The sequence below is a fragment of the Cetorhinus maximus genome, chromosome 1, assembly GCF_964194155.1.
Source record: "Cetorhinus maximus chromosome 1, sCetMax3.hap1.1, whole genome shotgun sequence".
NCBI lineage: Eukaryota > Metazoa > Chordata > Chondrichthyes > Lamniformes > Cetorhinidae > Cetorhinus > Cetorhinus maximus.
In genome coordinates, this window is record NC_135879.1 from 58,045,238 (window position 1) to 58,071,550 (window position 26,313).

The following is a 26,313-nucleotide window of genomic DNA, read 5'->3' on the forward strand; positions in this document are numbered from 1 at the left end:
TTTGCCATTTCAATAAAGCTCGATGACAAACAAGTCACTCATAACATCATGGGTTCCCCTTCGCCTGCAGAACTAATGAAGCACCCAGAGGCTTGTTGAGAACCAAAACATTTAATGATTGGCAACTTGGCATACAGAAAACAAAGTACATTAAAAGGTGTTGAACAATACACCAACTTAAAAGTAACTTAAAAGTGGGGCAGTAGAAAACCACTAGTGATAAGCCAGTGTTGTGCCTAAGGTGCTTTATGTTTACGCTTGCAGGTGCTATGTCTAGGTGCTCCCCACTCGTTGGCAGTGGCATTGGAGACAGCCTGCTCACTCTGCTGTCCTGATGTCATCCTCTGGCCTGTGGAACCTGTGCTGGTCCCGGCTGGTAGGGAGCAGCCAGTGGCATGGCTAACATCTCCCCAGTCGCAGCAGCCCCATCAGATGCCACGGTCACCGGCGGGGTGGGGGGGGGGGGTGCGCGGCGGGCTCGTGCGCCAACGTGAGGTCACTTTGGACCTCCCTGCTCACTATTGATGGATGCGTACCTTAGCTGGTATACTGGGTGCCCAATCCATCTCCCACACTGACACTGGCCACCTGAGGTCATTACCGCTGTGATGGCTTGCAGGTCCGAGCGCACCCCCAGGAAGCCCTGATTGGTCTCCTGGAGGAGCCTCTCCATGAGAGTCGCCACTCTCTCCATGGAGGAGGCAGTGCGCTCGGCCATGAGAGTCATTGCATTCCTCATGCTCCACATGGACTCTTCCATCATGGAGACCATGGCACGCAATCCTTCATATATCTCCGCCAGATCTTCCCGCACACCCTGTTGGACTTCCAGCATCTGCTGCCTCAGGGACGACTCCAGAGGCACATCATCAGCCACCGAATGAGCATATTCCTGGTCCCCAGCATTCCTCTGGCTGCCAGCACCCTGGGCACTCTCTGCCTCTGCCTGCACCTCAAGTGAGTGTGAAGTGCCCTCACCGCTGTGCACCGAGATACTAGCCGACAATCTTATTCCCACCGAGGTGCTGGTATCTGCGCTGGTGCCTGCTTAGCTGAGAGGGTATGACACTGGTGCGTTAATGTTTTCTGTGCCCTCAAGGGTCAGCGGCGGTCCCTCAGCCTCCTGAGTCCAGGCGTGCTGAAAGGAAGAACAAGGACATTTGATCAGCTGAAGTCGTTACACTGTTAATGTGCATGCCTGGCACCTGGGTCAGGATGCACTTCTCCTTCCATTATCAATGGGGATCCCTTGTTGGAGGCTGAAATTAATATACAGTCAACAGTGGAATGTTTGCACTGACAGACATTATAACCTCAGTGCACTGCACTCCTATCTCCCAGCGGGCACTCCAACCTCATCACGGCCATTTGATCTCCAGCATGGCGCCTCTCCAGCTCCAGTGCCTCCTGCTCATATCTGGTGATGATGAGAAGCTGGGGCTCCCCTCTGCCAGTCCGCAGCTGCTCTACATTATCGTGTGCTGTCTTCTCCTGAAAGGAGATAGGAGCATTGATTAGTCCACCCCGTACCTGCATTGCCATTGCAGCATTGCCACCCCCACCTGAGGAAAACCTTACAGGGCTCATCCGATTTGTGACCCTGGAGCCACAATGCATTCATTCCGAGCAGCCAGGGCTGACCCCCTTGCCCAGATGCTGCCTCCATCACATTTGCCACTCACACTGGAAGGAATTCCAAACCCATAAAAACTACCACCTAGAAGGACAAGGGCAGCAGATAGATGGCTATCCCACCACCTGGAAGATCCCCCCCAAGTCACTCAGCATCCTGACTTAGCAATGTTTCGCCGTTCCTTCACTGTCACTGGGTCCAAATCCAGGAACTCACCCCCTAACAGCACTTTGGGTGTTCCTGCACCACATGCAGCGGTTCCAGAAGGCAGCGCACCACCACCTTTTCAAGGGCAACTAGGGATGGGCAATAAATGCTGGCCCAGCTAGCGAAGCCCATATCCCGTGAATGAATGAATACAAAAACAAAATTCTGAGGTGGGGTTGTGGGGGGCAACCTAACCGCTGTGCTAAGTGACCCATGTCAACACGGTACTCACCCTTCCCGATCGAAGGAGGTAATTAAACCGCTTTCGGCACTGCACCCAGGTGCGTCTCACCACATCGTGGGAGCTGACCCATGCTGCCACCTCCTCCCAGGCACATTTTGTTAGGTGGGGGGGGCCTCTTCCTCCCGTCCCTTGGCACCAGGATCTCGTGGCATGCTGCCACCTCCTTGAGGAGGGCAGCGAGGCACTCATCAGAAAACCTCGGGGCCAACTGCCCCGCCGACCTGCCCTCCCGCCTTGCCTGCTCTCCAAGGGCGTTCTCCCTCATGCTCCTGACCGAAATCAGTGGCAGCTTTAGGACAGCTGCCTGCACTGTTTTTGAATAGGCCGCTGGGTCGCTTTTGGACCCGGCGGATATTGGCCTCCTGCCGCCACCACCCCTTCCTGCTGATCTCAGTGGCCACGGTTTACGCTGGGCGGGCCTTAATTGGCCCACCCGCGTAAAATGGCACTGCGGAGCCGATCGCGGGTGGTGATCGGTTCCGTGCATGCCCCCGCCCGCTCCCGCTGAGCCTGTCCGCCATATGAAAAGTCCTGCCCCTAGTCTCCACTAATTCCACATCATATCCTATTGCCAAGAGCTATACAGGAGTGTCATATAAACTTTAACCACCCTCCTCTAAGTCAAATTACTGTACCTCTGCTGAACCTTTGTCTAGGAAGCTCTATCTAAAATTGGAAACCAACTGACTGGGCTGGGAGACGGTGGGGCTTGAAGTTGTGTACTATTATTGCACAGTACAGAGAAACAGTGCGAAAATGTTTATTGTCATTGGAACTACTAGATAATAATACAAGAAATGGAAAGTTAATAAATGTGTTCATGTTTCATCTACTACCAAAGTTACATTTGCCTTAAATGTTCAGGATTACATGGTGGGAGTCAAAGAAAAAGAGGGCTTTCAACTGCCGCCTGCCTGTTTCTCACCTGAAAAACAATCATCCAATAGTGGAAAATCGGGGGAGCACCATGGCTGCTCCAGGTGCATCTAATGCAATTTTCAGGTAGGTAAATAGGGTTCTACAAATGGCAGAGCATCCAGATTTCTGCTTCTGTTGTGTCAGTATAACAAACTAACATCTGTATTCTGCCAACATTTTTTAAATAATGAATGTGGTTAACAATATTATAACAACTAGATACTCTGTTTCTGTGACATTGCTTGAGGGACAAATATTGGCCAGGACACCAGAGATAAATTCCTTGCTCTTCTTTGAATTAGTGCCATGGAAATTTTTACATCCACTTGAACAGATAGAAGGGATCTCTGTTTAACATCTCATCCGAAAGACGGGGCCTCCAACAGTGCAGTGCTTCCTCAGTACTGCACCGGAGCATTAGCCTTGGTTTTTACATGCTCAAGCCCTGGAGTAGGACTTGAACCAAGGACCTTGTGGTTCAGAGGTGAGAGTGCAATCAACTGTTTCATTGTGTGTTCAGGGCCCAGATGAGGGTTCTTTGAGGCTTGTCTATTCTCCCAAAGTAAGCTGTTCTAGACTATAGTTTGTTAAAAACATCACTCTTTATTTACAGCTATTATATACATATTAGGACCTCTGCACGAGGTTGGAAATTCTGCTCTTTCCAGATCTCTGTTCCTCAATCATGTGATGTTGTGTCATCATTACACCAGCCTCGTGTGCTTCTGATGTTAACCCCTTATTTTACACCAACTGAGCCACAGCTGACATTTTTATACGTAAGTAGCCTCTACATGTTTTAGTTTAATATGCTGTGTGCCCATTAACAGGCCTACCCGTAAAACAGACTTCAGGCAGTTGTCAGAAGTACTCTATCAACCTCAAGCCCATTTTGGGCACAAGAAAGAGTTAACTTCTGCTAGTCTTAGTTGATAATAGAAATTATCATTAAATTTATGTATCATAGGCGTCAATGAGCATATGCTATCCAGCTAATTTGATAGCTACTAATTACAGAACTATCATACAGGAAATTATCAGAAATAAAGAGGTCTAAATCAAAACACCATATGCGAGGCAATTAAATTTCAATTTAACCTGAAACAGCTTTTTTGAGTGTACCTGCAAAATCTATTTATAACAGTTTGCACATTTTCTTGCTATGTAAGGACTGTATATTTATGACAAGTTTGTTTCAAAATGAGACATGCTTGCTTAAGGAGTGATTATTAGAATGACCCAAAAATTTTTCTTCTTCCTCTGTACTCTGCCCGAAGGCAGCTCCAATCCACAGCACCACGACTGCCACCAACAGGGCAAGAAGGCAAGTCTCAAATCCACACCAACTGGAATGGGGATCAAACCCCATGCTGTTGGCACCAATCTGATCCACACTGGCCATCCAGCCAACTGAGACAACTAGATCCCCAAGGAGTCTAAGTTGCTCTGGCAACATGCGCTTTTACGTGCATGTTGCAGTCCACAGTCATGAATAGTGATGGTAGAGCCTCCAATTTTCTTTCCATCACATGGCTGACCAGGAATCACTCTCATTCTTAACCCTGTCATTGGTGTACATTGGAAGGATTTAAAATTGATACTCAACCTGTTTGGCCATGTTATGAATGCACCTTCCCTGGTCATCAATCCTGGAGTGGGACTTGAATTGAGAGTTCTGGCTCAGAGGCAGAGATACCAAAAATTCTTACAGAATTTAAAAAAAGCTACAAATAAAAACACTTAAGAATATAAGGATCTCATTACAGATTTGGCTCCAAAAATGGGAGCAGGCCATGAATAAAAAAACTGCAAGTTTTAAAAGAATATATTGGTTATGTAGAAAGCAAGAAATAAGTGCCTTTTATAAGAATCTGAAAAAGCTAACGTTTGCAAATCTTAAATATCGTTAAACTGCAGCTTATAAAGGCACTGCAGGAAGTGTGACCAGGTGACAAGGAAGACACCCGGATCAATGAAACAAGTTGACAGAATAGGACCTGCATGTTCTCGTAATGGTGATACAGATTGGGTCTGAAAATCTGTTTGGAGGTGGGGAGGTAACAGTCACGCCACACAAGTGCCAGGCAATGACCACCTCCAACAAGAGAGAATATAACCATTGCCCCTTAACATTCAATGGCATTAACATCACTGAATCCCTGACTATCAATATCCTGGGGGGGGGTTACCATTGAACAGAAATTGAACTGGACCTGCCATATAAATACTATGGCTACAAGAGCAGGTCAGAGGCTAGGAATCCTGCGGCGAGTAACTCACCTCCTGACTCCCCAAAATCTGTCCACAAGGCACAAGTCAGGAGTGTGATGGAATACTCTCCACTTGCCTGGATGGGTGCAGCTCCAACAACACTCAAGAAGCTCAATACCATCCAAGACAAAGCAGCCCGCTTGACTGGCACCCCATCCACCACCGTAAACATTTACTACCCTCCACCACTGACGCATAGTGGCAACAGTGTGTATCATCTACAAGATGCACTGCAGCAACTCACCAAGCCTCCTTTGACAGTACCTTCCAAACCTGCAACCTCTACCACCTAGAAGGAGAAGGGCAGCAGATGCATGGGAATACCAAAACTTGCAAGTTCTCCTCCATGCCACACACCGTCCTGACTTGGAACTATATCACTGTTCCTTCACTGTTCTGGATCAAAATCCTGGAACTCCCTTCCTAACTACACTGTGGTACACTTACAACACATGGACAGCAGCAGTTCAAGAAGGTGGTCACCACCACCTCAATTATGGATGGGCAATAAATGCTGGCCAAGCCAGCAATGTCCACATCCTGTGAAAGAATAAATAAATAACAAATCTGGCTTATGCCCTAAATTACGTTCAACGCTAGAACAAGTTTTGCACTTGGATGAGATGATAAACTAAGGCCCTGTCTGCCCTCTCAGGTGGACATAAAAAATCCCATAACACTATTTGAATGGCAACGGGCTTCTCCCCAATGTCCCCTAAGCATTATTACTATAAATATTTTAACTGATCAATATCTCATTTCCATTTGAGAGCTTACAGTGGACAAAGCGTTTCCTGTACTCCGATAGTGGCTACATTTTAAAAGCCTTCCTTCCTTCCTCCCTTCCTTCCTTCCTCCCTTTCTTCCTACCTCCCTTCCTTTCTTTTTTCTTATCCTTCTTCATTATTAAGGTGATGATCTTAAGTTCAGCCTAAGTTCCACTGTTGATTTTGCCAAGGTTCATTGGAACAAAGGTGGACCTTGTGGAACCAACCATTGGAAGAATAGGGAAAGATGATGAGACTCCCCTTGCAGTCACCTGTGTCAGAGGACCATTTTAAACAAAGTTTTGCATACACTTATCCAGCCATGTAAATACTGTGGCTACAAGAGTAGGTCAGAGGCTGGGAATTCTGCAGTGAGTAACTCACCTCCTGACTCCCAAAGCTTGTCCACCATCTACAAGGCACAAGTCAGGAGTGTGGTGGAATACTCTCCACTTAATATAAAAGCAAAATAATGCGGATGCTGGAAATCTAAAACAAAAACAGAAAATGCTGGAAAAATTCAGCAGGTCTAACAGCATCTATGGAGAGAAAAAAAGCAGAGTTAACGTTTCAAGTGCGTATGACTCTTCTTCAGAGCTAAATAGAAGTAAAATGCGATGAAATTTATGCTGTTTCTGGGGGGGTGAAGCTGGATAGAAGGCTAGTGTTAGGTGGAGACAAAGGAGAGATTGCCAGAGATATCATGGACAAAAGGACAAAGGGGTGTTAATGATCGTGATACTAGCTAAAGGAGGTGCTGATGGTGGCATTAAGGTCAGAGAGCAGAATGTGATAATAGTAAGCACTCTGGAAAGAACAACATGAACAAGTGACAGATGGCCCCTGTGGGGGTGGGGTGGGGGGAGGGGACAGTGGTGGGGAAAAAAATTGAAAATAGGATAAAAGGTGGAGATAAAACAATGAATTGAGGTCAAGGATGATGGTTGTTATGTTGACAGTGATGGGGCAGGTCCAGTCTGCCAGGGGGTAGCTTGATGGTGATGGGGAAAGCTCTTGACGAAGGGTGATGCTGGGTGGCTCGAGGGTCACAGAAGGTGGGGCTAAGGTGGTGGAGGGAAGGTCAAGGGTGACTTAGGGAGGGTGCAGGATGATGGTTTGCAGCCCCAGTGTCAGAGTGGAGTGTCCAGGAACATAGCCGCAACAGTAGAATGAGGTGGCCAGAAATCAGGTTGAGAAGGGAGTTGGCACAGTTGGTGGAGGCCAGGGTGTGGTCAATGCATAGAAGTGGGCTCTCCATTGGTTCACAATCATCAAGTCAGGAAGGAGGGCCAAATAGACTATGCTGACCAGATCTTTGCCAGCCTTCAGTCTGCAGTTCATTTCAGGCAGACAGGATGGGCCTTGTGCTTTTTGATGCTGTGGTGGAGGAAGAAGGGAACAGGCAGAGGATGGCTCATGGCCAGGCACAACAACAGCCAGAAGGATAACAAGGGGTGGCAGCAGATGGTCAGGTTGCTCAGGATGCTGGCAACCAGGGGGCCAGTGCAACATCAAGGAATAGCACATAACCAAATATACCACAGGCGGAGTTACGACCTCCAAATGTCAGAGAGGCAATGTCAAAGATAGCTGAGGATGTCAATCACTGACCTCTGTCAGCTCCTGCAGGAAGACGTACTGTCCCTTGGAATGGGAGGCAATATTATGCCAGTAGCCTTAAATGTCACCACGCCTTGAATTTCTACCCCATTGGGTCATTCCACGGATCCATGGGGGACATGAGTGGCATCTCCCAGTCAGCCACACACAGATAAGGGAGTTCATCAATGCCAAATTCAAAAGGGCTGATGATTTTGTGCAATCCACCACAGACTCTGAGAGCCAGGCAGCCAGAGCTGTTGGATTTGGCTCTACAGCTGGATTTCCCCAAGTACAAAGGAAAATTGATTGCATAAATGTGGCGCTGAGAGCTCCCTGGGAACAACCAGCAGCATTCATAAACCAAAAGAGGTTTCAATCCATTAATGTGCAGCTGGTTTGTTACCAACAAAATTTAATTCTGTAGGTGTGTGCTCACTTCCCAGGGAGCTCCCATGACTCATACATTCTCAATCTATCTCAGGTGCCTCAGCTGTTTGCTCCCCTGTGCAACTGTAGTTGCTCCTCAGTGACAGGGGATATCCTTGGAAGGATTGGCATATGACATCTGTGAGGAACCCACAAACGCCAGCAGAGGAGAGGTACAATGCCCCCCATGCCTCATCAAGGGCAACAATAGAACATATCATTGGACTGCTGAAGATAAGGTGGAACTCTGAAGGATGCATCTCAGATCATTGTGGTCTGCTGCGCCCTACGTAACCTAGTGCAGCAAAGAGATGAGAATTGCCAGCCTGGGAGATGGAGGATAAAAGCAAAATACTGTGGATGCTGGAAATCTGAAACAAAAGCAAAAATAGCTGGAAAAACTCAGCAGGTCTGACAGCACCTGCGGAGAGGAAGACAGTTAACGTTTCGAGTCCATATGACTCTTCATCAGAAGATGGAGGAGCCAGATTCATTTTCAGGCGAGGATGAAGGGGAAGAATCAGAGGAGCCTGAGGTGATGCATGGTGCTGCTCCAGCTGCAGATGCCAGGTGATGGAGCAATGTGACAGAGGCCCACGAGACACTCATTGCATCCTGATTTCAGCCAGAGTGAAGCCTCTGCAGGATCTCTTGATTTCTGCCTCAAGAAATGTCACTGTGGAAATGCCAACAGATCTGGCAAATTCCCTCCAGACCAACCTACAAGCCTACGACCTTTAGCATCTAGAAGCGAAAAGGCTTCAGACCCTTGGTATGAACAAGCCATATACATGGTTCCCTCAAAGCCTCACAACACTTCTGACTTGGAAGGACATTACACATGACTCAGTCACACCTGCTCCAATCCTGGAAAGGCCTGGCTAAGAATTCTATGTATTCAACTGCAAAATATGGGTTGCCTCAGCTGCAGATGCTGCTGTGACAACAGCTTCTGGGGGGTGATAAGATGGTGAGCAATATATGCTGGCTTGCCAGCGAGGTTCCATTCTCCTGGCCTAACAAACGTCGACAAACATAGGGTGGAATCTTCTGCTCCCAACAGCGGCGGGAATTGTGGTAGGCGGGGCAGTTATTTTGGCGTGAATTAAAAACATTAGTTTCCCACCAGCAGAAAGTTAGTTTGGAAATTTGCTCTCCCGGCTTTCAAGGTGGATCAAAGGCAAGTCAAAATTCCCACTGAGCAATTTTGGAAACCACATTTGCATTTATTAGCATCTCATGAATGCTCATTAAAAGACCAACTTGCTGGAATCATACTCCCCCTCCAAATTAAGTTCCCTGCCATTGGCTAATTAGAATGTTCTGTTTTACAACTGTATATAAGAGCCACGTACCTTTGAACTTCACTTTATCAGTGACTTGGAGGTCAGTAGATGCTGCTTTCACCTTCCTTTCACACCATCACTGAAATATACCGGGTGCCTGTAGCACATGCTGCACTCGGGCTAGGCACAGGAAGCACAACCAGTAGGGAGGTGTGAGATGGAGGAAAGACTGGGGGGATGGCAGGCCAGAGGGGAAGAGTGAGACAGAGGTATGACTGGGGAAGTGGGGAGGGAAGGACCAGCAGGTGAGACAGAGGCAAGACAAGGGGTTGGAGAAGGACCAGAGGGGAAGGGTGAAAAACAGCCCGGGGGTGGGGGGGGTTAACTTTAACAGACTGTCCAGGGAAGGATGAAAGACTGTCCAGGGAGCATGTTTAAGGGACTGTCCGGGGAATGAGTCCACACTGTCGGGCCATGTTAGAGGGCTCTGCATGGCACGCATGTCCTGGTCCCAGTATTGGGCGGGGGAAGGTTTCTCAGGGCAGTGGCAGTCGTGCACAGAATGGTGTGTAGGGTGCGGTGAATCAACTAAGGCATTTGGTCATCAGGGTTTGAGGCATGGTATTGGGAAGTAGAAGGCATAGTTACATTCAGGATAGGCATCTACATTCGTTAAGTCAGTAATTCTAAAGTCATGGGGGGTTACTGGATGGGCTCATGGGGGGTCTCTTAAAATAAGGGTGCAGGTGGCCTTGAGTAGAGGTGGGGTCAAATCAATAAAGGACCTGGTGACATCAACATTGAAGGGAACGGAGTGGCAAACAAGAATATCCTTGTGAACAATGATGGGGTCAAGGGCATGGATAATACAGGAGAGATTGCCGTTAGGAGGCAGTGACTGTGGAGGAGAGTGGAGGAAATTGGTGGGTAACAGGGGGAGGTTGGAAGCAGTTGGTCGCACTCATAAAAGTGCGAAGCACCATCGTCGCCATTACTGAGTAATTTTTTTTTTAGCTTGTAAAATAATGTCTATTTATTAACAGTTCAACTCATGGATCCATACCTCATTTTTAAAAAAAGTCTTAAAAGACCCAAATAAGTCCCCTGAACACAGAACCCCACGTCTATTATGTACATTCAAAACAGGATTCAAAACGCTCACTGGTGCACTTTTTTTTTACAGAGAAAAATAATGCTGTTTAATCTCCCAGTTTCAATCTGCTAAAGAGCATAAAGCTTTCAAATGGATGAACTAAATCCAATCTGTCTCATCTCATCCAGATAAGGAGTGAATCCCAGTAGCCGTTCAATTGGTTTGCAGCGCCACTCATGTGCCTCCAACTCCTCAACCAAACTGGCCAGTTTCTCCATCCGGGAACATTGTTGCTCTTGTTTCACCTGTCTTAATGTGTGAGCCACCTGATAGCTGAAAACTGCTTCACAAAGGAACCTCTCAGTGGCATCTTCCAGCAGCTCGTCGGCTCCTTGGGCGAGGCAAAGGGCACTTTCCACAGCAGGGTCAGCTCGGACACCCCGAAACCGCTGCCCGCTGCCAAGGAGGACGAGGACGACGCCGAGGCGGCCATGATTGGAAAAAGAAGCTTGAAAAAATGATATGGGAGGGGTTTCAAGCCATGCGGTAGGAGTTCAGGGCTGCTATTTTGGGCCAATTGAAGGGGCACCCTATTAATTATTTGCTCAAGCCATGGAGAACCAGGCTCAGCTGAGTACTGTTTTCAAGGGTCAAATGCCCATTGAAGGAGCATTGCTCCTTTGCTAATCGTGTGTATTCATGCGAGAATCCATTAGGTTTTGGGGCCACATTTGAGTTGGTGTGTTGGCCATCTGTTGCAACACGTAAAAAGGGAAGGAGGATCAAACAGTCAAGGGCCACGGCTGCTGAACAGAAGCTACATGCACACTACAATCCTCAATATTCCCAGTTTAATGGTCAGGGCTTACAAGGTACAATGCATAAAGTCATGGGGGAGAACTTTCTTCCCGTCGGGCGGGCAGTTCGGAAGCAGATGCGGGCGGGGGCGTAACCGATCACTGCCCACGATTGGCTGCGCACTGCCATTTTGCATCTGCGGGCCAATTAAGGCTTAATTAATTAAGGATTTCACTTTCTGAATGTCCAAGTAACGTGTGATCACAGAAAGAAGATCCTGCATGTTTGTACTAGGTACCCAGGGAACTCTCACGACTCTTACATCTTGATGCATCTGGGGGTGCGACATATATTTGAGGGACCCTGGCACATACAGAGCAGGCTCCTTGAGGACAAGGAGTACACCCAGAAGATCTGGCTGATGATGCCCATTCACCGTCCACATAGTGCTGCTGAAGAGAGATACAATGCTGCACATTCTGCCACAAGGTCCTCAATAGAGCAAATATTTGGCCTCCTGAAGATACATTTCCGGTGTTTGAACTGGTCAGGTCGGACTCTCCAACACTCACCACAGAAAGTGTCCTGCATCATCGTTGTTTGCTGCACCCTGCACAACCTCGCGCTGCAAAGTGGGGATGTGTTGCCTGAGGGAGAAATAGAGGTGCGAGAAGTCTCCCCGTAAGAGGAAGACATTAAAGGGGATGGTTTCGAAGGGAGCAAGGATGTAGATGAGCCACGTGATGAGGCCAACGCATGGGAACGATGCAGAAGACATGCCCGTGATAATGAAGTGCTGACAAATTCTCACATTTGCTAGTTTCTTTAGCCTCCAGAGGGGCCTGGCGGCAGGGGCTGTGTCATCTGGAGGAGTTGGAGGAGTCCAATCTCGCTTTCTGCTCAGGAATGATCTCTCTCCTCTCCTGCAAGCTCTGCGGCCTGTTCCTCAAAACGTGAGGGACTACGGATGTCAGGGGTGCCACCTCCAGCCTTGTCACACTCTCTCTTGTTAAGGACAATTGTCCTGCAGGAAGACACAAGGGTTGACTTTGATCCCAATGGATGAATGATTAGTTCTAAAGCATGCATGCCTATAGTCTTTGCTGATCCCACCCCAGCAAGTGATTGAGAAGCCGTTTGTCCAGGAAATTACATGCATAAAGTGTACATAAAGTGACTGGCACACATTCAATGCTGATGCCTCATCTGCTGGTCATGTGTGACATCCCTGTGAACTCTAACCCTTAGGCTGATGCCCTTATGAGAATGTGAGTTTCCACTGAGTAGATGTTGCACTTACCTTGGCAGAGCGCAGCAGATCATTCATCCATTTCCTGCACTGCAGGGTGATCCTTTGTCGGGCCCCATGGGTGCTAACTTCCCCAATGACTTCCTCCAAGGTTGGTGTGGTCAGGTGGGAGGACCTTCTGCTCCCATCCCTATGAAAGAGGACTTCCCGTCTTTCCTGGATGGCCTGGAGAATAATCCCCAAGGAGGAGTCATTGAAACCTGGGGACAAAGGTTACCCCCGTTTGGGTACCATAATGATGACTTATCCGCAGCAACTGGCCTGCAGTGAGTGAGTGTCTGTCTGGGTGCCACTTAAATATGGTGCCAGGACCTTCGACCCCATGACATAATGGCGGGGTGGGCAGGAAGCACAAGATTCGCAGAACTCCTCACTGATGCATGATTAATGATCTGAAAAGTGGAAGGTTGTGTGTGATCAGCCGTCCCACCGACCAGCAGGGATCAGGTCAACTTCCCTGCACCCCCACCAGACTTAGGGCGAAATTTTCCACTCTGGAGACTAAGGGCGGAATCCTCCGGTCCCGTTGGCGGTGGATGTCATGGCGGGCATGAGCAGATAATATGGCGAGAAGGCTAAAAATCAGCTTCACGCCATCGTGAAACCAGTTTGCGATCATCCACCCCACCTGTCAATGGCGGGCCGCATTTCCTGCCACCACATGTTGGGAACCTAATTTCAATACTTTATTTTATATATTTGGATAAGGTACTGCACGTAAGGCTACTTAATAAGATAAGAGCCCATGGTATTGGGGGTAGTAGATTAGCATGGATAGAGAATTGGCTAACTAATAGAAGACAGGGAGTTGGGATAAGGGGGGCATTTTCAGAATGGCAACCTGTAACTAGTGAAGTGACACCGGGATCAGTGCTGGGGCCACAATTATTTACAATATATATTAATGACTTGGATGAGGGAAGTGAATGTACTAACGCCAAGTCTGTGGATGACACAAAAATAGGTGGGAAGACAAATGGTGAGGATAATACAAAGAGTCTTCTGAGGGATATAGACAGGTTACTGGCAAAAACTTGGCAGATAGAATATAACTTGGGAAAATGTGAGGTTATGCACTTTGGCAGGAAGAATAGAGGAGCTGAATATTATTTAAATGGAGAAAGACTGCAGAAAGCTGCAGCACAGAGGGATTTGGGGGTCCTCGTGCATGAATCACAAAAAGCTAGCATACAAGTTCAGCAGGTAATAGGGAAGACAAATGGAATGTTGGCCATTATTTCAAAGGGAAAGGAATATAAAAATAGGGAAGTCTTGCTAAAACTATGCAAGGCACTAGTTAGACTGCACTTAGAATACTGTGAACAGTTTTGGTCCTCTTATCTAAGGAAAGATATACTGGCATTGGAGGCAGTACAGAGAAGGCTCACTGGGTTGATCCCAGGTATGGAGAGATTTTCTTATGAGATGAGATTGAGTAGGTTGGGCCTGTACTCATTGGAGTTTAGAAGAATGAGAGGCGATCTTATTGAAACATATAAGATTCTTAGGGGGCTTGACAGGGCAGATGCTGAGAGGTTGTTTCCCCTTGTGAGAGGGTCTAGGACAAAAGGGCATAATCTCAGAGTAAGGAGTCGCCCATTTAAGGCAGAGGTGAGGAGGAATTTCTTCTCTCAGAGGGTGGTGAATTTGTGGAATTCTTTATTGCAGAAGGCTGTAGAGGCTGGCTCATTAAGTATATTCAAGGCTGAGATAGGCAGATTTTTAATCAGTAAGGGAATCAAGGGTTATGGGGAAAAGGCAGGAAAGTGGAGTTGAGAATTATCAGATCAGCCATGATCTCATTGAATAGCGCAGCAGACTTGATGGGCCAAATGGCCTACTTCTGCTCCTACGTCTTACGATCTTATAAGCCCTGTTTTCCGGAATCATCCCCCCATGCTGGATCATCTGGTCATCATGCTGACATATATTACAACTCTACATAAGCGACATGCGCTTGGTGAGCTGCACTTCGCTCAGGACTTTGAGGTTTGTTTGCCTACCGTGCTTTGGGCAGCACTCGCGGTTATCAGCACCAGGCTTCGCAGGCAGCACCACCTCACTTTTAGGGGGGCTCACGGGCAGGTCTCTACCTAGCAGACCAGACCTAAGGCAGGGGTGGCTTTTCAATGGCTGCAGGGCTAGGGCTTGCTTGGGGAAGGGGGAGAAATGGGCTCAGGCAAGGGAAGAGGCTGCAGGGTGAGGGTTGTACTGGGGAATGGGGGTATCCCAGGGTGTGTGCAGGGGCATATGTTAATCTCTGCAAGTGGCCTCAAGATGGTGAGGGCTGAGGCAGTCTCCAGACGAGATGAAGCCAGATGGAGATGTGAGGGTGTGCGTGAATGAGTGAGTGGTGATGTCCCATCAGCTGGCAGAGTGAAATGCCAGTGAATGTGTGATTGACTTGCGAGTGTGTGTGTTTAGAGCGATGAGATGGTTGACTTACCCTGGCAGGATGGATGAGATCAATCATTCGTTTTCTGCAATGGATAGCTGACCTCTTGTGTGCAGCATTGGCACTAACCACCTCTGCCGCCACCACCCAAGCCAGGGTTGTGAGACTGATGGGCCTCCTCAGGCCAGAGTGGGGGTAGAGGACATTGCGGTGGGCCTCCACGACATCCAGAAGGCAATCAAGGATGCCTCATTGAATCGGGGGCAGCACTCTCTTAGTTTTGGGGCCACGTCTTCACCGGAGCAGTCCTGGGCTGCAAGCATTGAGAACTGTGCGCATAGCTACAGTTTAAATGTGGCGTCCAGTGTCAGGAAGCAACGAAATAATGGCATGGTGGACAAATCGGAGGCTGCCTACCAGTGAGACTGCATGTTTCCTGTGGCTGCATAATTAATGAGGCAGCAAGGGGACGATAAGGCATGGAAACCCACCATTGTGACCAGTGGGTAAAACATCTTTTCTCAAGCCCGCTACTGCACTTATTGCAAATCTGGGACAATTCCGCCCTGGGAAAGGTGGCGCGGTTCCCGCCGGCCAGTGTGGTGGGTTTTCATGCCAGATCATCTAATTTTCAGCTCATTATGTACACATGAATGTGTAGCACACAATATCACGTGGTGGAGCGGGCTGAGATTCATCCGGCCTGCCATTATCTTATTGGCTCCTTATGTCCAGGTGCCATATTTGAACCGTACCCACGCACACAATCACTTTCTGTACACCAGGATTTGTTGTGGCAAACACCAGAATGGCCCTGAGAAGGAAGAAGCCCACAGCTCCGAAGCTTAGTGACAACGCGCTGGTGGCATTCCTCCAGGCAGTCAAGGGCTGGCGGGAGATACTTTTCTTCCATGACGGGAGCTGGAGGGCCACCAACCTCACCATAAAGCCCTGGCAGGAGTTCGCCAGTGCTGTCAGTGCCAACAAGGTCCAGAAGAGTAATGCCATCCAGTGCAGGAAGAGGATAAATGATCTCATCTGCTCTGCCAGGGTAAGTCGACCTTTTCTTCACTCTCAACTCACACTCTCACAAGTCCATCAAGTATTTAAAAATAAAAAATAAAAGCAAAAAACTGCGGATGCTGGAAATCCAAAACAAAAACAGAATTACCTGGAAAAACTCAGCAGGTCTGGCAGCATCGGCGGAGAAGAAAAGAGTTGACGTTTCGAGTCCTCATGACCCTTCAACAGAACAGTTCTGTTGAAGGGTCATGAGGACTCGAAACTTCAACTCTTTTCTTCTCCACCGATGCTGCCAGACCGGCTGAGTTTTTCCAGGTAATTCTGTTTTTGTTTTCCATCAAGTATTTGCAGTGTTATAGTCCACAGGATCTCACACCTTACCAGCACAGGGACATCACCACTGATTCTCTCACAGTTTTACATCTTCATCTCTTGTCAATTCTGTACAAGTCACGGCCTCAGCCCTTACACAGGTCCACTCAGGACACAAATAAGACAGAAGTGTTCTGATGAAGAGTCATACAGACTCGAAACGTTAACTCTTTCTTCCTCTCCACAGATGCTGTCAGACCTGCTGAGTTTTTCCAGCTATTTTTGTTTTTGTTTGACACAGAAGGCAGGCTTGCATACCATCTGCTTTGACATCTGTCCTGTTCTCAACATTTCCACCTGTCTTCTTGCAGGAAAAGATCGCCCACAACAGGGAGAGATCCCAGACCAGTCAGAGGTGCTGGTATTTTTTTTATTCATTCATGGGATGTGGGCATTGCTGAATAGGCCAGCATTTATTGCCCATCCCTAACTGCCCTTGAGAAGGTGGTGGTGAGCTGTCTTCTTGGACACCTGCAGTCCATGTGCTGTAGGCACACCCACAGTGCTGTTAGGGAGGGAGTTTCAGGATTTTGATCCAGCAACAGTGAAGGAACGGTGACACGTTTCCGAGTCAGGATAGTGTGTGGCTTGGAGGGGAACTTCCAGGTGGTGGTGTTCCCATGTGTCTGCTGTCCTTGTCCTGCTAGATGGTAGCAGTTGTGGGTTTGGAAAGTGCTGTCTGAGGAGCCTAGGTGAGTTCCTGCAGTTCATCTTTTGGATGGTACACACTGCTGTCACTGTGCATCAGTGGTGGAGGGAGTGAATGTTTGTGGATGTGGTGCCAATCAAACAGGCTGCTTCATCCTGGATGGTGTCAAACTTCTTGAGTGTTGTGGGAGCTGCACTCATCCAGGCAAGTGAGGAGTATTCCATCACACTCCTGACTTGTGCCTTGTAGATGGTGGACAGGCTTTGGGCAGTCAGGAGGTGAGTTACCCGCCTCAGGATTCCTAGTTTCTGACCTGCTCTTGTAGCCACAGTATTTAGATTGATAGTCCAGTTCAGTTTCTGGTAAATGGTAACCCCCAGAATGTTGATAATGAGGGATTCAGAGATAGTAATGCCATTGAATGTCATGGGGCAATAACCTGATTCTCTCTTGGTGGAGACGGTCATTGCCTGGCACTTGTGTGCTGTAAATCTTACTTGCCACTTGTCAGCTCAACCAGGTCTTGCTGCATTTGGACATGGACTGCTTCAGTGCCTGGGGATTCGCTAATGGTGCTGAACATTGTACAATCATCAGCAAACATCCCCACTTCTGACCTTATTATGGAAGGCCATTGGTGAAGCAGCTGAAGACGGTTGGGCCAAGGACACTAGCCTGAGGAGCTCCTGCAATGATGTCCTTGAACTGAGATGATTGACCTCCAACAACCATAACCATCTTCCTTTGTGCTAGGTATGACTCCAACCAGTGGAGAGTTTTCCCCCTGATTCCCATTGACTCCAGTTTTGCTAGGGCTCCTTGATGCCACACTCAGTCAAATGCTGCCTTGATGTCAAGGGCAGTCATTCTCACCTCACTTCTGGAGCTCATCTCTTTTGTCCACTTTTGAACAAAGGCTGTAATGAGGTCAGGAGCTGAGTGATCCTGGAGGAATCCAAACTGAGTGTCAGTGAGCAAGTTATTGCTAAGCGAGTGCCACTTGATAGCACTGTTGATGACCCCTTCCATCACTTTACTGATGATCAAGAATAGACTGATGGAGTGGTAATTGGCCAGGTTGGATTTGTCTTGCTTCTTGCACGCAAGACATACCTGGGCAATTTTCCACATTGCCAGGTAGATGTCAGTGTTGCAGCTGTGCTGGGACAGCTTGGCTAAGGGCACAGCAAGTTCTGAAGAACAAGTCTTTAGTACTATTGCCAATTGTCAGGGTCCATAGCCTTTGCAGTATCCAGTGGCTTTAGCCATTTCTTGGTATCACGTGGAATGAATTGAATTGGTTGAAGACTGACATCTGTGATGTTGGGGACCTCTGGAGGAGGCCGAGATAGATCAGCCACTCGGCACTTCTTGCTGAAGATTGTTGCAAATGTTTCCCTACAAGGAGCAGGCGGCAGAGCTGGCTGGTGAGGACAGCAACCGTGCAAGCACCAATAGAGAGTCTGGCATTCCCTAGCAAGCCAGTGAGGCCTCATCAACAACTCATCAATCACTCGTTGAAACTGAGTGCTTTTTCATGTTAGTCACTAAATATCTCCTCTCTCTATAACAGGCACCAGCAAGAAAAGGAAGAGGCCCAACCACAGCCAGTCCGTCAGTCCCAGTCCCTAGACCACCTTGGATGAGGGTCCTGGTGACCCATTAGATATAGAGCCGTCACAGCATTCACCCTCAACCTCCACCAGTGCAGTTACATATCTCGATGGGACCTAGTTTTAGAGCAGGCTTGGGGCCACCATCTGGTGAGCACAGCACAGATTCAGGTCCACAGCAGGCTGAGGCATTGACAGCCAAGGTCACCAACATTTGGAGGACTGCTGGAGGCCAGGCATCGGCTGAGTCCGAGTCCAATGATAAGCCTCTGGACTTGGCCCTTAGAGAGATGTTGAAGCTCCAAAGACAGACAGGGGCACATCAGGCAGGGTTGTCAGAGGCTGTCACCAGATTAGAACAGAAGATGCCGGAGTCTGTCCACATTCAGTCTGATGTCGTGGCACCGACATGCCAGTACATTGAGATCACCAGTGGAAGGGTGGCGGCTGCCATGGAGATCTTGGTCCAGCAGTTTGTTCCGGATATGCACAAGGAACTGCACACCAATGCTTCTGCCATGAGAACGTTCCAGCAATGACTAGGTGAGAGGGGGACGGGTCACCTTGTTCTCCCTCCAGGAACCCCTTCTCCTCAAAGAGCAGGGAAGGGCCCTCGGGTACCCACAGGGAGGAGCAGCGTCAGCTGGACACACTGGGGCCACCCACCCAGCACTCTCCTGGGCTGACCAGCAGCTTCAAGTCCCCTCAGCCTGTGACTCCAGCAACTCCAGCTGCTCAGGCCGAGGAGGGTGCAGCTGCCACCCAGCAGAAGACCCATAGCAGGCTGGGGCCCTCCAGAAGACACCCGCCAAGGTCATCACAGACAACATGGCATAGCAGTGAGTAGGCTGCCTCCACCTCTGCTGCGGGTGTTGGTGAAGCACCTAAATGTAGTGGTAGCGTAAAAAAAATCAAGAGAATTTGAAAGCACAAAGGTGACATGTGTGTTCACAAACTGTATATACGTTGCACATGTGCAAATATATTTTGTTTCTGTGAACGTCCCATTTAGTGAATGGCTCCTCTATCAGATGCAATGTTCCGAGGTCATACAAGTGTTATGGAGGCCGCTCCTCCTCACATATCTCCCATCGTTTCAGGTCCATGGTGTCTCGCACCATCTCATTACAGTGAGTTGCCTTTCTGTGCACAGCAGGGACATAAGCAAGGCCTCTGGTTACAGCAAAATGCTGGTTGGGCAATGCATGCATCCATAGATGAGGTTTCCTAAAAAACCCAAAGGCCGCCTGGTCAATTTGCCCACCCGCCAACCGTAACGTTGGACGGGAAGTGAAAAATACAGGTTGATTAATTGATTAATGCTCTTAATAGGCCTCTTAATTTTCGGTGGGCGCGTTGCCGATTCTCACACGCACCCGCCGACTGAAATATCGCGCGAGTGCATGATGACGTCGGGACGCTTGCCCGACATCATCACGTGCCATTTCACACTCGAGTGTGTTGGGCGTGTGCCCACACACCGAGCGGAAAATCCTGCCCCAGGTGTTTTCGTCCAATCCAAAGGATGAGATGAGGTGAGGGTGGATGGAGTGACTGGGCTTCTCATACTTCAACCCACAAGTTAATATGTAATTCATTTTGTAACCAATTAGTTTTTTTGCTAGACAAGATGCAATGGCCCAATAGGGGTTTATGGGCTAGTGTTTATTTTCATGAAGGTGCAATACAATAAAAGACATAATAAGATTAAATAAACAAATTCTAAGCTGTCAGTATTGCACAGCAGTGGCTCTAAACAATTATAGGTGCCTGCTGATGCGAATTTTCTGTTCCTTGAATTCCTCGGTCCTTCCACTAGAGTTTGGTCTGACAACAAATGCCAGACTTTATCTAATTCCGACCAGAAGGTGGTTCTAACTGCAAGCTTTTGCAGATGTTCATATCCAATAATCTATCCATAATTGATGAAACAGGGAGGTCAGATGTAATGGCTGCTACTATTCAGCAACAAATAAATGGTTATTGACAAAACACACCAGTGTGCTGCTGAATGTAGTGCAGTGACATACATGAAACAAACAGCGACACAAGTAATGGAAGTGGGTGTACAGCACTTAATTTGGAGATTCTTGAATGTACTTTTTTTGGCATGGAGGGCCACGATGACGTGGAGGAAAAGTGAGACCTAGGGAACATGAATGATGCAAGGAGTATTGCAGGAACAGGAGAAAATGAGAGAGCTGCAAAAGCACGAGACTGGTGAGCGCAAGTGCAGAAAACATTCAGAGCTGTCTTTTGAAAATAGTGCTCTGGTCCAGATGCCTGCCTTACTTTTATCTCATAGCTATGTCGACGGCAATATACCTGATTGTCAAGTTCCAGTATCCTCCCAAGACTCTGAAATCATAGTATATGCATGTTCATGCTTCAGCACCATAAAGTACCTACATCTAAGGCTCCATTGGTAAGCTGAACATTATCAAATACCTTTATTCTCACATATCAAAAATCTTTTTTTAATGCTGATAGAATTTTTCATGAGAAAGAATTGAAAAATCATTTTCTTTTGAGCACATTATATACTAGAATTAAATACCTAAGACATCTCCTGAAAACCTACTATGGTTGAAAAGCTTTCAAACATAAAATAGTTGGCAAATTATTTTTTAAAAACTTTATCAGGATACAACCAAAGTATTGCATAATAATTTATTTTGAAGCGTGTTCATTTATAATTATTACATTGAGTGAAATAATTAAAACATTTTCTGAATTGGGAAAACTTCACACAAGGCCAAAACAACTATTATCAATAAGATAGCAAAGAAAATCTCTTAAAATACCTTTTCTATTTCTGAAAATCTATAGCCAAATATTAAATATCATGATGTGTTACCTTTGCGACTAGCTAAACTATGGATTTATTATATTCAGCATTAAAAAGAAACAACAATTATATAAGTACATGCCATAGCAGAATTAAGCTTAATGGATATGCCATTTGTCTTAACAGCACATGTTACCACGATAGTTCTAATGATTTTTCAACATTTTTCCCTTTTTCCCAAATTTAATTTTATTGGTGTATTTTGTTCCCGCTGACATAGTTGACATTGTAAGGTTTTGAATGTTTGGTTTTCTCAACTTTTTCTGGTGAAATAATGTCCTTGTCAATTAGTGTAGCGAAAAGTCACATTTACCATAAAAAGCTCATTCCTTTGGGTGTTATAATAAGTTAAATAACTTCAGAAAAAATAATTAAATATTAGCTTATGTAACACAGCATTTGATCTACAACTAACATAAATTTACAATTGTTTAATCTTCCAAGTGCAATTCAATACAGTCTGTGCTATGCTATATCAGAATAGCAATAAAAGTTACTCAAATATTGAAATTAGGTACTACACGCTAAAGTTCAGGACAGAACAAAACTAAATTTAAAAGCTTAAATATTTTTATGTAACTGAAACTGTGAGATGTTTTCTGTCATCTTTAGTTTGACAGTTGCAAATGTTGGGGTTAATCAGAAACATTTTTCTATGTCAGGTAGGTTGGTCTGAATTGAATTAAATAATGGATTCAATAGCATAGGCTTATTGCTATCTGACTTAATGGTCTTGGCTACACATTAAAATATGGTTCATAACATAGAAATATTGCCATATTTAAAAACATACTATAAATTGCATACCATAATTTTAAGCAAACTATGAACTAAAGTACTGTAAGCATCCTGTTCGTAGGTATGTATTTTAAATAAATGTTCCTTCCCAGATGTCCAACAGTAGCCATAAGTTTATTTGTACTTGATTGAGCAAACACTAATGAGCTAACAGTGGGAGGAAATTGTTGTCTTTTACAGCAGCTGTTGCTGTTGGATCCCGGTTATAGTCTTCCGTAGAAAGAGAGCCCGAGGTGGCACACTACAACAGGATAAAGGAGATGAAAACTCTGATGGAAAAGCTGGGAAACAACCACTGAGACCCCAGAGCACAGACCCCAGGAGCCTTGAGCTGTGTGGCAGGACCTCTTTAGCATGTCTCTGAGGCTTGTCCTGGCAATGAACAGCATATTACCACAAGGCAAAGCAGAAAGCTAGCAAGCTCAGTATAATGATAAGCAGGCGTCCTAAGGGAGGGGGTAACTATGATCTGAGGCCTGTATACATCTGAGCTCCACTCAGATGGCAAGATGATTAATATAATGAAACATAAATGTAAATTGTATGCAATGATTCTTAAAAAGTAAAACAAGCATTAGCTTTTATTTATTTTTCCCATATTGATGGGTATCAGTTAGCTTTTATCTATGCTTTGATGATTTTAAAAAATGTACATGAGCAACTCTGGACAGTGCAATTATAGCAAGATTGGAATAAAATATCAAAATGGAGCATACTAATACTGACAGGTAAGTTCTTAGCTTTATCTTTCTGCTAAGAAAAAGTGATCAAAAATAATTGCACATAACACTATTTAAGGTGGAGGAAGTTTTCTTGCTCCATAATAGGTATACAATGCTACATCTTTAAGCTTTAAATTCTTTCTTTACTAATAAAACAGGTTTTTCCCATTGTTGAATTACTCACAATTAATTTTAATAGTGTTTTTTTTATAAATTAGGAACTATATAAAATGTGATTTAAGAAATTAAATTGATGTTAGTATTTACTACTGACTCTTTATTGAATGTGAAATTTTTAAAAAGCATGAAAATTTATTTTGATGTGGTAATTGACCCCTTACTATATTGTTCATAGACAAAAATAATAATATTGTGTTGTGTCTGTCTTCCTGAAACTTTCGCTGCTTTTCTTCCTCTCTAATTATTTCTGTCTCTCTCTCTGTTTTTCTATTTGTTTTCCATCATGTTTGTCTTTCTTTTTTGTATAGATTTGACTTTGTCTCTAATTCTTATTTCTTGTGCTTTAATTTTTGCCTTCACTCTTTCTGTAGATTTTCCCTTACCTCTGTCTCTTTTCTCTACTGTTTATTTCCCACACTCTATGTTTGTAACACATTCACATTCCTTTAATGATTTACTTGTTTTGTACCTTTATTAAAAAGCCAGGAAACGCAGCAAGATCATAACCATCATATATCAAGTTGGTGAAGGTACACGTTGGCAATTATACATTCATGTTTTCAAAGTAGCAAAACCAGTTCAGTAATTAAAGTGGTTATGCGTTGAATAAAAACAACATAGAAAAACCAAATGATTAAACATGAGCATCGTACTTACACCGATAGCTGTGTCTGGATCTCCAGCACTAAGGTAACCTAAAGCCACACGATACAGAGCTGCTAATTCCATCTTCTTATCGCCCCCTGGTGGAAACAAATGTCTTATTATATGTAAATACTTCAGTTAATAGTACAATTCTAAAAAATCTATATACACAGTTTGGTTTGCTTTGGAACCAAATGCATTTAAACAATGGATTTATGATAATTACTACAAATCTTCTGTGAAGAATAGGTGATATTTATTTTTGTTTTATTTCAGCAACAAATGGATGAAAATGTAAAGCACTGAAGCATCTATTTTATTCTAGTAGCAAGAGAAACCAGTTTATGCAACCAAATATATATTAATGAAGTCAACAGGTGGCAGGGCAGTACAGCATAATGAAGCATGAATGCATGCTGCCACAGCAATAAGAAAGGCATGTCAAAGTCTCAGAGTAGGTTCATGGCCTACCTACCTTATCCTTTGTCTGCAGGGTGCATATAGACAAAGGATTCCAAGGCACAGTGAGAAAGTACAAGGCTCTTAAGAAATCATAAAAATAAATCAGAATATCCAGCTAGTCTAACATGTTTCTGGTATGCTACTATACCAGAACTTCTTTGCAGCATCGATATGGAAAAAGCCTTGAATATACATTAAAATAGAGACAACTTATATCTTGGAATGAGCGCGGACAAGTGTAACTTTTAAGAACTATGGAAGCCTCTTTTGGCTTGGGACATCTAACATATTTGTGTAATATTGCAGGATCCACATTAGTACAAGCTGTACCCTTTGCCCACTTGCAGGACACTGCAAAATGAATGAAGCATGTCAAAAAAAGCACAGTGCAGAAATAGATTCAGTTCCTCAGCAGAACCATACTGATCGCCAACATGCTGATCTGAGTCAGTGGCACCTTCCAGTGGTGGGGGTTTAAAAACACTCTGTGGTGAAAATCATGCCTGGATGGCACCAGGTACTACCATGCAGTTGCCTATAGACTGCAATAGTGGAGATTTGGGATAATGCTGTTCACCACGCTCTAGGTGACACAGGTATCTGGCAAAGTGGATAGGAACAGGGTAAATTGTGGAGAGAAAGAAGAAATTTACCCTGTATACACATACAAAAATACTAATATAAAGCAGAGGCGCACTTGAACACTCAGCAACTTGTACATTCATTTATACCACTGGTTCTCTCACACTAGGAGGTGAAATTATTGTATTCATTAATTTTAATGAGAAACTACAAAGTAGTGAATCACCATATTATACTCATTTTTTTCTTCTAAAATTACAAAACCAGGATTTCTACCCCCAGTGGTTGAAGTTACAGTGTGTGGAAATATTACATGATGTTGTAAGTAACACTGACCTGAAGTTAAGTGAGCCAGAACAAATCATTAAGTCATTTTATTTCCGAGATTGTCAGTGAATATACAGGCAACAATTACCATTTAGTTCACATAATTCAATTAGTACAATTTGGCTTTGCACACTAATTCAAAATAATGAACATGCTGGCTAAATTTTTGAGGCCCCTTAAAGCTGGGAACGGAAACAGGGGGGTGGTTTGGGGGGACAAAAATAATGGCAATGAGAGGTGTGTCAATTTCAAGATGCCAATCCCAGCATCAGCAATAATCAGGGTGGGGCAAAAGCAGAACAGGAATCCTGCTTTTCTCCCATTAAAGTTAATTAACACTGTTGAAAGGCTTGATAAGAGCTTGGCCGGGGTTTAAGTTCAAGTTTTAAAGGGACCCGCAGGATACCCAGACCTTCAGAAACAGATCACCTAAAGGAAGGCAGGTACACATTGGGGGCCCAGCCATGGCTTCCCAAGGGTTTACAGCCTGGCTCCATATGAGAATCAGCGGGGCAAAGGGGGTATGGGCATTTGATAAGGAGGTGATTGTGGCATTGTAAAGGTGACAGGCAGAGTTGACACTCAGCACCAGGGCTTTGAATGGTGTTGGCACCCCCATTAGCATCACGGGGACAGCAGTGCAGGGAGAAAGGCTGCCAAGGACAATTGGGCAGCCACCTAGCCGGAAGGTAGACTCCATGGCCGCATGGCTGTCAGATTTTAGCTTCAGTGGAGATGAACAGCAATACCTTTTGCAAGAAGGGCAGCACCATGGGCATTAGGAGGGCATGGGAGAGAAACAAATGCCAAATCCTCAACACACAACCTTGAAGACAGAGCTACCTGGAGAATGACTGGTACCCAGTGCTGCAGGAGGCTGCATCTCTCCAGGCAGATGTGCCCTCGTTACCGAAGACCTTGCACCTTGCAGCACTAGTCACTGTGCCCTGCCAGTGGCCATCAAAGTCACTGTGGCCAAGAACTTCTTTCCTTCCAAGGATCACCTGCGGACCTTAGTACTGTCTCAAAAATGGCTGCACACCACTGCATCCCTCTGGTCACTGATGCCCTTTTTGCCAAAGTTGGAAGTACATTCATTTAATGACAGAGATGGCCTCACAGAAGTTTCTCTGCTGCCCTCTC

The 26,313-nt window shown here is 45.8% G+C and overlaps 1 protein-coding gene and 1 pseudogene across 3 annotated transcripts in view; both read right to left on the reverse strand.

Moving 5' to 3' along the window:
- Window positions 1-26,313, reverse strand: part of ttc29 (tetratricopeptide repeat domain 29) — a 697,530-nt gene that overhangs the window by 267,783 nt on the left and 403,434 nt on the right. For all 3 annotated transcript variants that reach the window (XM_078547675.1, XM_078547757.1, XM_078547804.1), the window contains one exon: window positions 23,812-23,897. In XM_078547675.1, coding sequence (XP_078403801.1) covers window positions 23,812-23,897 — 86 coding nt within the window. The remainder of the gene's footprint in view (window positions 1-23,811; window positions 23,898-26,313) is intronic.
- LOC144688671 (anaphase-promoting complex subunit 16 pseudogene) lies at window positions 10,594-10,940 on the reverse strand (annotated as a pseudogene).